The following is a 13,691-nucleotide window of genomic DNA, read 5'->3' as shown; positions in this document are numbered from 1 at the left end:
AATGTCTGTAGTATATTAACAGCAGGAAGATTTTGGTTTCAGGAGTCGGAAAGTTTTGACACTGTATCCAGAAACATTTACAGCAATCAAGAGAAGAATGTGGCATTGAAAGGGAAACTGAAAGGGGAGGGTTTGGTCTGGGGGCAAGTACAACCAATCCCCCCTGTCTCTTTCTTAATTTTACTTACACATGTTCACATACACTCATACTAACACTCTAATTGAATATACAGGATAAGTTTGTGTGGCACTTGGCTTCCTTCTTGCTAGCACACTGGTCAACCTACTGGGCAACTAATGTGCGACCATATAACATAGTGTTATGTGCACAGCCCACTATTATGCTGCCTCAACCCGCTTAAGAATTTTAAACCAGTAATTGCCCCTCTGTCACACCCGGGCTAGACCACCGCTGGAATCCAAAAATAATTCTCTACATGTCTTGATTAAGTCAGTAGGAGTTGTATCATAGCATTGGTTTTTCTGCCCAGATAGAAAGTGTGTTTTGTCGTTGGCAATTTTATTTGTCCCCAAACCTCTTCTTCTAATGCCAACTTTAGTATTAAGACAAGAAGATAAGGGACAGGGTTTTTATTTAAAACATGGTTAATTACATTTTTTAAATGTACATTGCATTCATAATCCACAAACAGGTCATAGAGAGGTTCTAGTATCATAATGAGGTTAAAATAATAGTTTAACTTTCCATATCCATTTGCAAATAGGCTCTATCTTTGATTGCAGTACATTTTTGTTACATATTGATATCATTTTATTCTGCATTTTTCAGCTTTGAACTGATCTACAATTATATTTCTTTTTTTAATAGAAAGCGTTCAAGGTTTACAAAATCAGAATGAAATGTTTTATTAAATATACGTGTTCTGTCTTAATGTCCTCCGGTCATAAATATGAGTTTGATAATATGGTTGATTCCTGGAAATGGATGTTTTGCATTAGCTAGACTCCGAATGCTATCTGCTAAGAACTGTGGGCATTTTATTTTCCCCAAAAAAACATGTAATGCATGTTTTGTGTCACACCCACTGACAGCAGTTTAGGGGAACAGCCAAGATGCGGATTTCACTCTAAAAGAAGAAAACAGGAGAAGTGTAATTATAAACCATACTAAAAGTCTTTGGCAGTGCATGCAAAGGCAGCGATGCCATATTGGTGAACCAGGTGGCTGCTTATGGAGCTCAGAATGGGCACCACTCCCATGTTACCTCCTGTGTTAGCATAAAAGTGCATGGAGGAGCAGGATGGTGCAGACGTGCTTCACGTAGGCAACTAAAAATCCAGCCCTTATTCAGTGATACCTACTGTTGGTCGGAATTGACACTTGCTTTGGAATATACAAAAGAAATTATGTAGGTTGGATTCAGATTCCACCTCTGAAGGATCAAATTTAGGTTGAGAATGAATGGAAAGCAAGGTATAGAGCAGGGGCGTCCAAGTTTTTTCTGCAGTGGGTCACTTCATCAGAATTGTATACGTGCGCGGGCCGCTGTGCACGGGCCACTGTGAGAAAATATGGCCTTTAATAAGATATGCAGATTAAAATAAAGTAAATGACACAAAACCTTTACTTTTCCTCTCACTGATTTCTGGGATTTCTGGGCCTACAAATTCAGGATTCTGGATAAGTAAAAATAAAATAGTTCTATTTATTTTAGCAATGCACTAAAATGAAAATTCTGGACCAAAACCAAAAATTCAGGGTTCACTTAGCCAAAACTGAAAGTGACCCCCCACACACTTTTAATAAAAGTAAGTTACACACCAAAATTGTACAAAAAATTATATATTATGATTTTTAACAGCAATCTCAGGCATACCCAGATTCCAGCATGTACTGGTTGGCTGGGCATTGTACCGGTATTTTTTGTCCAATTTTAGTGTGTAACCACACTTTTATTAAAAGTAACACACCACAATTGGACAAAAAAATCAACAATATGACTTGGCATGATAGGAGTGTGATTGCTAACAGCAAACACACTCTTTTTATACCCAGGCAACCAGTAAATGCTGGAACCTAGGCATGATGGGACTGTGATTGCTGTTAGCAGATTGCTGTTAGCAATCACACTCCTATCATCCCAAGTCAGCCAGTACATGCTGGTACAGGGTGGCTGTAAGTGCAGACCCCATACTGCTGGCAGCATCAATACACAAGGGGGGGCAGCTAGCCAGGTTTCAGCATGTACTGGCTGACTTGGCATGATAGGAGTGGGATTGTTAACAGCAATCACAGTCCCATCATGCCTAGGTTCCAGCACTTACACATCCATGCTATCACACACACACAAATTCATTCATTCACAGATTCATTCCCTCAATCAGACATACTCATTCACACAACCTTCCCCACCCCCTTACCTGCTCTACAGCTCTCAATGCCGATCACAGACTTCAGCAGGGGGCGCGGCCTCCCTCGTTCTCCCCACAGAGGAGACAGGACTGGAGCAGAGAATAGACCCTCCCTCGAGTAAGAAGCAGGGCTCTTGTGATCCTGGCTGCCGATCTCACGCGGGCCACACCTCGAGGTCCCGCGGGCCGCATGTTGGACGCCCCTGGTATAGAGCAATGTTAAAAATATTTCTAAAAAGAAAAGTTTGAAATTTGAATGGCTACATTACTAACATTAAAGCATACAACAGAATTCAAATATTTTTTGTAAAATTCAGGCTGCTATAAAAAAATGAATTGATGTAAAAAAAAAACCAGAGCCGGTTTTCCACCTGACATGTTGGGTAAGAGTTGGGTAGAGCAGGATTATTTCTTCGCTGTTTTTGATACTGGAGGAGTTATTGCCAGGGAAAGTAACAGGTAACCAAGGTATTGAGTATTTAGGGAGCAAAATGAGAAGACCTACCCCATTTTGAAGTAGGTGAGGTCACCTAGGGTTGTAGAAGCCAAATAACATGGGTCTCCAAAAGCTATTGGTAGTTCCATATGTATCTGTTTTGCACAATTAACGCTCTGGAACAAATAAAATTAAAACAAAAATGGAAAACATAAAACAATAAATTATGTTTTTCCAGTTCCTTAATAATAAGTTACTTATTTTAAATTAATGGCTAGAGACCTCATTTGGGTCTTAGTTTTCCCATATCAGCAGTTAGTTCATGCTAAAACCGTGAAATAAATTAACTATTGTCCAGTGGCTATACGTCCTTACAACCCACTTTACACCTTCTGTCTGTTCCAGTATTGGTAGATAATCATTTTATGGCTTCTCCCATTAAGGCCCAAGGGGTTTTGCGGATACTAAACTTTCTTCTTGGTAACTTGAAGAATTTTCCGCATGAAACCTTTACACCTGAAAAAACTGTCTGAGCAAAAAAAAATATTACACATTTGTAGTGTATTGTTCAACCATTGGCTTTAGTGGTTCCAATTACTTGTGTCTGTATCTTCTGCCAGCGCATATTTGCTGGAACAACTGGAAATTAATCCAGGCTAAAAAGTTACTGTGAATCACAAAGGGAGTATTGTAGAAACAATCATTAAAGTTCATGAAGGGCCTCAAACATTTAAATAATATTCTACTGGGGAAGATTTATAAAGCCTACAAGAGTACCATTTTGGTGAAACCTCATGGTGTTCTGTGGAGCTTCATTTTCAATCTGGTTAATAAGCACCAGCAAATTACATACATTAGAGCCTTACGTAAAGTAAAACCCTACAAACTTTCCACGCTTTAGAGGGGAATTGTCATCAACACAATATTTAGCATCCTTAAACCATCACAGTTTTTAGCACTATCTGTAACTTATGACTTCTGCTTTTCAATCAGTGTAGTTGTTTGAGACATATTTGATTTAAGAAACAAAGGATCTGTGAAAGCTGGGGCCGGTGGCAAAAGGTGGCAGACATAGCGTAGCAATCAATTTCCTGTTGGGATGTTATTTATTTCTTCTCCTCTCCCAGTTTTGCAAAGGCAACCAGGTGTCCTCAAAGAAGCAAAATGGGAGACATAACTTAATGGGCCATAATAACTACTCAAATCCTGGGTACTGGGTGTTAAGATGCTTCTCCCACATATTACACAAAGTTTGTGACATATATTATTTGAAATTAAAAAAATAATAGTCCTGAATGATGATACCGATGCCCTGAGTAGGGTATGTCAGAATGAATTGTGTAGCCAAACACATGCCCACTCGCCCAGGTTAGCACACATCCACACTTGACTACTACTCCATATGGTCCCTATACCCGCTCCTCACATATTGACAACCTGTGCGAAGTAAAACATCCAGGCGAAGTAAAAATACATTCATGCAGAACAAAATCTCTTTTTTTCATATAGTCCATATAGTATGTTTCAATCATCACAGATTTGAAGCAAACTAATCCACGTGCTATTTTGTCAGAAGATGTTTTGTTTAATAGCCATCATTTTTTATGTTATATGTCCAAACTTCCATCTACTTTGTCCTCACCCGGCCTTTACTGGCAGGATCACATCGTAAAAGGGTTGAAAAAAGATCCCATTTCTCCATTTATTAGCTTAACCGAGTGTTGTTAATGGGCATAAATATATCACAACAAAATGAATCACCAGGATGACTTTGGTGTCAACTATGCACCAGATGCAAGTGGAATTTTGAACTGTAAGCCCCATAACAATACATAATCATATACTTGTAACAATGACGGATTGTTCCTGTATAACAAGTGTTCCTGTTTCTACAGCTGGTATCGCAAAGTGCTTTTGCCTTCTTTGTTTCACTAATGTATTTTTCTTCCCTTGCATAAAATAGAAAAGAATAAAGCAGTTTCATCAGGTCTCCATTTATTCTTAAAATTGTAATTCATGGGTGTAATCTAAATCAGGTGTTGAGCTTCTGTCAAATGGTACACATGTTTGACCTTCAGCTTCCATTTTTAAAGAGCCAACACAGAGGGGAACCATCGCCAGGGTGCCTTATTAGGTTAGACCCCGATGAGTTTCATTGAAATCATTGAGATGAATAATGAACTAACTAAGCATTCTGTTACTTGCTAGAGTTTTCCCTTACAGTAGCTCCTTTACTAAGGGACTTTTGAGTTCTTCTATGTTTGTTTCCTTCTATGTTTGTTTCAGGCCTTTATAGTAAAAAATATTATGGGCAAAACATACGGAGCATTAGCTGGACTAGATGTTCCTTGTCATAATCATAATTCGTATTGGCCGTGAAATCCTCTCAAGCGGGGAAGTGCCCGCGCCCAAATGGGCTGTCTCTGCGGTACTACTCTCGCATCCGGGACCTGTTGGGTCTGCATTTTGTGGATGCCTTTAACTCAATATTGGAGGGTGGGCAGATACACGCCCAAACCATGTCCGTGTCAATCTGTCGTAGCTACCGCCCTATTTTACTTCTCAATTTCGATCTCAAGTTCGAAATACTGGCCAATGCTGGCCATCCGTATAAAGCCGCTTCTGCCCACGCTGATCCATCCTGATCAGTCGGGTTTCGTCCTGGGTTGTGAGGCCCGAGATGGTACCATCCGTGCCCTCAGTCTGTTGCACTACATGAAACTCACCTCTACGCCTACCATCTTTCTCTCCACAGAGAGAAAGCCTTTGATAGGGTGGACTGGTTGTTTATGCTAGCCACCCTCCCGCATATGGGTTTTGGCTTGGGTTTTCTTTCCTGGGTCCAATCCCTATATACGACCCCCTCCGCGCGACTCTGCATCAATGGTTCCCTTTCTGACTCTTTCCTCATAGGGAATGAGACTCATCAGGGCTGCCCTTAGGTTGAATCGGACATCACGGGTTTGCAGGTGGAGCGGATCCATCATACTTCTAGGTTATGCGGATGATCTTTTATTTGCTGTCTCGCAGCCTCGGACCTCTCTACCGTCTATATTGAAAGAGCTCAAGGATTACAGGAAACTCTCACATTTTAAGATTAATATGGCCAAACCTGAGATTCTAGATGTTACTCTGCCTCTGGCAGAGAGCCACATGTTCGCAGCCTCTTTCCCTTTTGCATGGTGCCACTCTAAGCTGAGGTATCTTGGGATTTGGGTATTGGACTATTTTTCCCAACTTTACGCTTACAATTTCAAACCATTGTTAACTACTTTGCAAGCTGATCGCCGCAAGTGGTCAGGGCTTGCGGTTTCCTGGCTGGGCAGAGTCAACACTATCAAAATGAATATTTTCCCCCGGCTACTATATCTCTTCCAGACTCTCCCTATACATATTCCACCACCCTTTTTTTGCCTCTGTCGGCTCTGCCTTTCTCTGGTTTGTTTGGGGAACCCGCTCCCCTTGCATAAGATTCTCCCTAAATCGAAGAGGGGTTCTTGCGCTGCCCATTCCCCATATGTATTATAGGGCTTGTCATCTTCTACGTGTGCTGGAGCGGGTACATGGTTCACGACAGAAGCAGTAGATCGATGTGGTGAGCGGTCTGTTGGGTCTCCCTGTTGGATCAATACCCTGGTTAGCTGTGGACACTGCCATGCAGTGGGCCTCAGGCCATCTTTTTATCCGTTCGACGTTCTGCATATGCCACTTGATCCGGGGTACTCCTCTCCCCACCATCCCATCCCCGCTCACCCGGTGAGGGATAATTCCCCTCGGGAATGGGTGTTGACCTGTTTCCCATGGTGTCCGATGGCCTTCCCTCTCTTTTTTCCTTTCTGTATCCCTTATACTTGAATATTCAATAAACATTAATTTACTCTAAAAAATATACTATTATATATATATATATATATATTACTGTGGGCATCTGCAAGAAAAATAATCCTACCCAGCACTGTGTTCTGGATTGGTGCAAAGAACAGAGCTTTGGTTTGCAGATTCTGCTGCATACAATGCTCACCACTTTTTTTGTGTTTGTTTTCTTAGTTATGAATTCCAAGTGATACCGAAAAATCCACTGGGAGAGGGTCCAAGCAGTAACACTGTGGAATTCAACACAGAATCAGGTAATTTCATGTATCTGCTATTTCTTAAGATCTTAAGTTCCATTTTGAACATTTGGTTTTGCTCTGATTGCTTACAAAAAATGGTGTTTTTTACATTACAATAATGAAACTTTTGGGAGCACCGTTTTATATTTCTGTTAGGGAAAGCAACACATGATTGATTCTATTTTTACTTCTTTGGGATGTGAGGAGTTGTGAAATCAGTTCACTGGTGTAAAAGGTGCATGTGCTGCAAACGTGAGCAGCAATAATAATGAGAAGGCCAAAAGCAAGAAAAGCTAGGTGGATCCACTGCTGTGAAGGTTCATGTTTTATTGTGTAAAGATTAAATTGAAGTCATATCCAATTTCTCCAACCTTAGTGTATCTCTATCCAGTACTAAAAGCAAGTTTGTCATACAAGTTCCATGGAAGTCCTCTGACACCTGCTCTTCAATTCATTTACACATTCAAGTTCAGGTCCTCCAGACCTTTCCCTGAAGGCTAAAAATACAATGGATTGTATGAAAAAAATAAAAGTAAAAACAAAACTGTGGTCAACTAAAGTTAGCATTATCAGTTTCATGCTCTTCTAGTCTTTTGTCTAAGGTAATACCTTTCATTGAGTCAACATAGAAAAGAATGTAGTATTACATTGGGTTCAGGACCTAAGAGATCTTCAAAAATAAAGAAACACCCATGTGACATCTTTTTCTGATGTTTGACTGAAGATTCTATATTCTCTGGGACCAATATGGCTATATCTATTTTGCTTTTTTTTTGTATGCTTTTTCATTGTCCCCAGAAAAGTCCAAACTTTATATTTCAAAAGCAACTTTGTTTTTGCTTTAAATACCTATTGTATTTTAAAACCATCCAGTGATACCAATGAATGTGGTAGAAAAAATAGCTTTATTTTGGGGATAATACAAAGTTTATTGTTGGTTACACCTTTTTTTTAATATGGATACTTTTCCGTGCTGCTTAATACAGTATAGCTACATCCACGTGTTCTGATGCAGGGAAAATAGATTGCTCAATGAAAATGTGTAGCGACAGTGTTTCAGTAAACAGGTGACTATATTGTAGTTTTAGCTAAAGCTGGAATCATTTTAACAGACTGCTGCAGGGGCTGACTAGTTTAGAGCATAATGTAGAAGTATGAGGCATCGTGGGAATTCACAAGAGATCTGCAATCCATTGCATCCCCTCCAGCTGACTCTACATCTGTATTCTATCATTTTGAGCTGAGCAACATGGGTATGCAGAGAGTCTGTCTCCATCTCGGAATGATTTCAAGGCGTATGGGAATGGCTAAAATTACATTTTCAATGGATGTTAACATATAACACTGCCACTATTCCATGTGGCAATTCTGACTATATGCCATGTTATAAATGTGTGTCTTTTTTTTTTCCGTAGCGGACCCAAGGGTGAGCGAACCTGTTAAAGGTAAGATATGGCAAATTACATTAAAGTGTGTGTTTTTCTTAGACAATATAAATGGTGCCACTTGTCAATAGCAAAACCCCTACACAACAGCACTCCATTGTTAATTCCACTCCTGACTGTAGTTCCTGTTCACCTGCTGCTCACGCAGTGAAGGCTGTAGTTTTTCCGTACTAATTGCTAAATAATGTGGTCTTCCAAAATATCCTGTGATTCTGTGAGATGTGATTGGGAAGGCATTGTGTCCTAGGGGTATCATTGTAGTTTAATTATAGTTGGTCCTAAAACATGTTATGCATTGGCATATGATCCATCTATTCACTGATCAGATAACAAGATGTAGAATATAAATGGTAGTCAACCGGTTGCTGTCAGACTACAATTCCTATCATCCTTAGTCAAATTACAAAGTGAATTGGTCATTCAGCGGGCCTGTTACAACGCCATCATATGATAATGCATATACACTATTTCTCTACCTGAGCCAGTATTATGTGGTAACTCTGACTAGGAAGGGAATGTTGCTTTCATTAGCATTATGGTTTCCACTTCTAAATGGGATACATAAAAAGGATTGTGGTGAGCCAGCAATTCAGTACACGTGAACTGTTTTTGAACTTAATAGATAATACACGTTAAAATCTCTCAGATCACGCTTATTCATAATAAAAAACATCACACCTGGTGCAGTGGTGGAGCAGTTCAGCGGGGAAAATGTGATTCTTATAGCAAGGAATATAATAGAAAAAACAGATATTAGCAAATAATATATAAAATATATAAAGTATATAGGCCTGGAGCATAACAACGCAGTGGGCGGCTGCATGTATCCACACCATTTCTTCAATATTTCTTAATGTACAAAAAATTGTAGAATCAACTGCTGTTATCTTTCGTAAGCACAAAAAAAAATACTTACACATAAAAGATGTCAGGATCATCAGTATTACCTGTTTTAGCTAAATGATCCCAATAATTTTCAAACAAGTTCCGAGAATAGAAATAAAATTTAAAGCCCTGACAGAACAAAGGGGAACTTACAATATGCCGGTAATGTTACCGAAAGCATACATCATGGGTAAAATGCGTTTTATGTGTAATTCTGCAGTGCATGTGTGCACATAATATGTTATTAACTTAAAAATAAATGTACAGCACATGCCCTCCTACTGAGCAATTCTAACCACGGTCTTTGTAGTAGAGTCAGACACAGTCCAAAATGTGTGCCTGGTGGGATATCTGTCACAGTTTATTGAAAACACCGCTAATTTACAACCCTAAATACTACCCAACTTTCTTAATTTTTTTCCTTTTTTTAAAGATAAATAGTTTTAACATTTTAATACCCTTACTTAAATCTTTCACCACCATCATTTCATGGGCCAGGTTATCAGATAAGATATTGAATTTACTACATATGTATTCTGTAAATGAATTCTATTATATTTTGACTTGGACTCATATTTAAAGGTATATATTTTTTATATATAAAAACACCAAAGAAACGGTAAAGCTTTTTCAGTTTCCATGGCAACGACCTATCAGTGGCAGCCTTTGTGTCACTTGAGACATTTGGGTCAATTCAGTAAATGGAAAGTTGACAGGATAGTTGAGTTTCAGCTCCTTGACTTGAAGATCCACCCTCAGTGAGTTTCTTGGCTGCTCCTGTATAACTAATAGTTAAGTCAAGGAGATTGATGCTGAATTATCCATGATATAGGTCCAGCCCAGCCCTTTACTTTGGAGAAACTTACTGGTGGTGGCCCTCGATAATGAATACTCCCCATTCAAACTCCTCAGTCAACTCTCCAGAAACCGTTATTAGATTAAATAGCTATTCCTGAAAAGGGATTAGGCAATCAATCATACTAGGAATGATCTACCTAATGCAGCATTCAGTTATTAAAGTGTAATAGGCAGTGGCGGCACTACCGGGGTCGCGACTGCGACCGGGCCCTGGAGTTCTGTCAGTCAGGGGCCCCAAAGGGTGCCGAGCGGTTGTTTTCAGCAACCGCTCCGCACCCTTTTGTCTCCTCTGCTCCCTGCCGCCGCCTGCCTCAGCGCTGCCCCAACTGCAGTGGTGGGAGCGTGAGGTGTCTGTCTCGGGTGCCGGCTCTTCACGCTGAACGCCGGCATATGACGTCATATGCCAGTGTTCTGCAGTTTAGCCTCGCGCACCGGGGCAGAGCAGCGAGACAGAGGCCTCGTGTCCCCACCACAGGACTGCACTGTAGATAGTGAGAAGGGGGGCAAGGGAGAAGGTAGATAGTGAGAAGGGTAGTAGGGAGAGGGTAGGTAGGGAGAATGGGGGGTAGGGAGAGGGTAACAGCAGCTTTAATACACATGTATGGCTATGTTCTTGGATCATTTTGGCGAATGAATGATTAGATTAATATGTACTGAAATAATTCTACATCTTGTTTTTTCAAGTATTAACTCGTTTACTTCTCCACATCTTCTTCACACAGCTGGTAAAGACGCAATCTGGACAGAAATTAAATTTAAACCAGATTCCTATTCAGAATGCAAAGGGAAGCAGTACGTAAAGAGGACCTGGTACAAGAAATTTGTGGGCATTCAGCTGTGTAACTCCCTGAGATACAAGATTTACCTCAGCGATTCACTTTCAGGTGTTGTTTGTGTTTCTTTTGTCTTGGATAGTGACTAAAAATATGGCGAGTTAATGTTTTAAATGGAAATGTGTGTTAACAGAGTTAATATTGCTGTGTTGGTGGGGGGGGAATGGGGCACCAAGTTAAGCTAAAAAATGTAGGACTTCAGCAGCTATATTCAGATGTATATTCAGTAGATGTGCAAATGGGCACACATTTTTGGCCCATTCGTTTTCCGACAATGAATTCGGTTTTGCTGAAAACTCGGGGGGAATTTTTGATTTGGGAACGAAATTTGTTGGCCAGTGCCCACTTTCACTCACACTCACAATGGTGAGAACAGGTAGGCCGTACATACGTACGTTTAACTGCAGATATAATTATGGGGGCACATATCAAGACAGCCTGAACTACGTTGTAGAGTAGACTTCACTAGTTGGTCAGTGAAACTTTATGAATATCCGGGTTTCAGTAAAAGAAAAAAACACTACTGGCTTATTTCCATGTGACTGCTGTGTGGCCGCAATGTCATTGATTGCTTACCAGCAATCATTATTGCCTTTTAAGATGAATTGGAGATGTTTCAATTTTTCTTGACATCTTATCATTACATTATAGCAAGTAGGAAATTAAGTAACTAAAACCAAAATGATTCATCTCTATTTTTCTGCTATCCCCTGTGTTATTGATGGAAATTCTACCTATACAGAACATAGAAGCCTGTACATGAGTTTTAACTGGGGTTCTGGGGGCTTTGCAAGCGTAATTACATTACATAAGCTGCATGAAATATAATGTAGCACATTGATGACCGTATAAGTTACAATGTATCGAAATGAGGTCCTAAATGGGCATCTGGAATGGATTTTGCCTTTGAGAACAAACGGTGTTCTTGTTTGCATTAGTTCTAAGAAAGAGACTAGATTTATTTCCAGTGCCAGGGTTATCTGGAAAGTGACTAGTTATAAGGGCTTACCGTTCCATTAAATTTACAAGTGGACAGACGCTGATATTCTCCGTGGACCAATGTGTTTTGTTATGATTAGGTTGATGTAAAATATGTCCCAGGACTAGACTGTTCTTCTATTTCATTACAATCACATTCAGAAATTGCAATTTAGCAATCAGAAGCATTGCAATAGTCTTTTGTCTACTGGAGGAAAGCAAATATAATGACATAATTCAAAAAAGGAACACATTCCAAGTCTGGAAACGAAAGACCAGTAAGGTTAACATCTATAGTATGAAAATCTACTATTATTAGAATATTTTCTAGTTGGACAAAAGCTTAGAATGGATTGCCCCTGTTCTTTTTAATTGTATGATTCATGACACTGAATGCAATATATTTTTAGTTTACACTAAATTATGTATATTCAATTAAATCAGAAATGTATGTCGCCCCCCCCCCCACCCCGGCACATTTAGGCAAAATAAGAGACTGGCCCTTAAAATAGCAGATGCCTTTCAATGTGGAAAAATGTAAAATTACGCATTTGGGGAAGAAAAAGAAACTTGTTTTTATCCTTCTGTCTCATTTAAGTCTTCCTCCAGCTCAATGGAAATCCCATTCAAATCCCATTCAAATAAATAGGAGTTGCTGCAGCCAATCATGTGTATTTTATCAAAACACATGTATTGTTAACATAAAGTTGTGCTCAAAAGTTTGCATGCCCTGGCAGAAATTGTGAAATGTTGGCATTGATTTTGAAAGTATGACTGATTATTAAAAAAACCCTTTTATTTAGGGTTAGTGATCATATGAAGCCATTTATTATCACATAGTTATTTGGCTCCTTTTTAAACCATAATAATAACAGATATCACCCAAATGGCCCTGATCAAAAGTTTACATACCCTTAAATGTTTGGCCTTATTACAGACACACAAGGTGACACACACACACAGGTTAAAATGGCAATTAAAGGCTAATTTCCCACACCTGTGACTTTTTAAATTGCAATTAGTGTCTGTGTATAAATAGTCAATGAGTTTGTTTGCTCTCACATGGATGGAACTTTATAAAGATGAAAATATATATATATATATATATCCAAAGCCTTGAAAATGCCAGTCAATACTGTTCTATCACTTAATACCAATTTGCATTCTACCGCACAAAAGCTGCGCATGGGACGATCTTGGACTTTCCAGCATGACAATGACCCTAAGCACAAGGCCAAGTTGACCCTCCATTGGTTACAGCTGAAAAAGATGAAGCATCTGGAGTGGCCATCACGGTCTCCTGACCTTAATATCATTGAGCCACTCTGGGGAGATCTCAAACGTGCGGTTCATGCAAGACGACCAAATACTTTGCATGACCTGGAGGCATTTTTCCATGACCAATGGGCAGCTAAACCACCTGCAAGAGTGTTGATTGTGCCATTCTGTTATTACCTACAGTTGAATATGAATCCTATAAGAAATAAAAGAAATGTGTTTTGCTCACTCATGCTTTCTTTAAAAATGATACACATATTACAATTCTCCAAGGGTATGCAAAATTTTGATCACAACTGCACATAAGCTTGGTGGCTGCAACGTGAGCGACACAGAGCATTTGCAAGATGTTTACATACTAATGCTCTCTGGTTGAAGTTGAGGCATCCAGTGGAGGAATTAAATAACACAGAAGTTTATTTTTGTAGCTTCAATAACCAAAGAATGCAAGTGTTAGGCATTTGCTGTACAAGGAATGTTATTTGTAATGATG

At 39.5% G+C, this 13,691-nt stretch overlaps 1 protein-coding gene across 1 annotated transcript in view; it reads left to right on the top strand.

Moving 5' to 3' along the window:
- LOC149300863 (target of Nesh-SH3-like) overlaps positions 1–13,691 on the top strand; it is a 171,001-nt gene that overhangs the window by 156,571 nt on the left and 739 nt on the right. The window contains exons 39-41 of the mRNA XM_089484449.1: positions 6,857–6,936; positions 8,337–8,366; positions 10,832–10,993. Of these exons, the coding sequence (XP_089340575.1) occupies positions 6,857–6,936; positions 8,337–8,366; positions 10,832–10,993 (272 nt within the window). The remainder of the gene's footprint in view (positions 1–6,856; positions 6,937–8,336; positions 8,367–10,831; positions 10,994–13,691) is intronic.

This window comes from Sceloporus occidentalis, unplaced genomic scaffold (genome assembly GCF_023333645.1).
Source record: "Sceloporus occidentalis isolate IW3139 unplaced genomic scaffold, rSceOcc1.0.p SCAF_22, whole genome shotgun sequence".
NCBI lineage: Eukaryota > Metazoa > Chordata > Lepidosauria > Squamata > Phrynosomatidae > Sceloporus > Sceloporus occidentalis.
The sequence above is the reverse complement of the archived record's forward strand: the minus strand, read 5'-3'. Positions and strand labels throughout refer to the sequence as shown.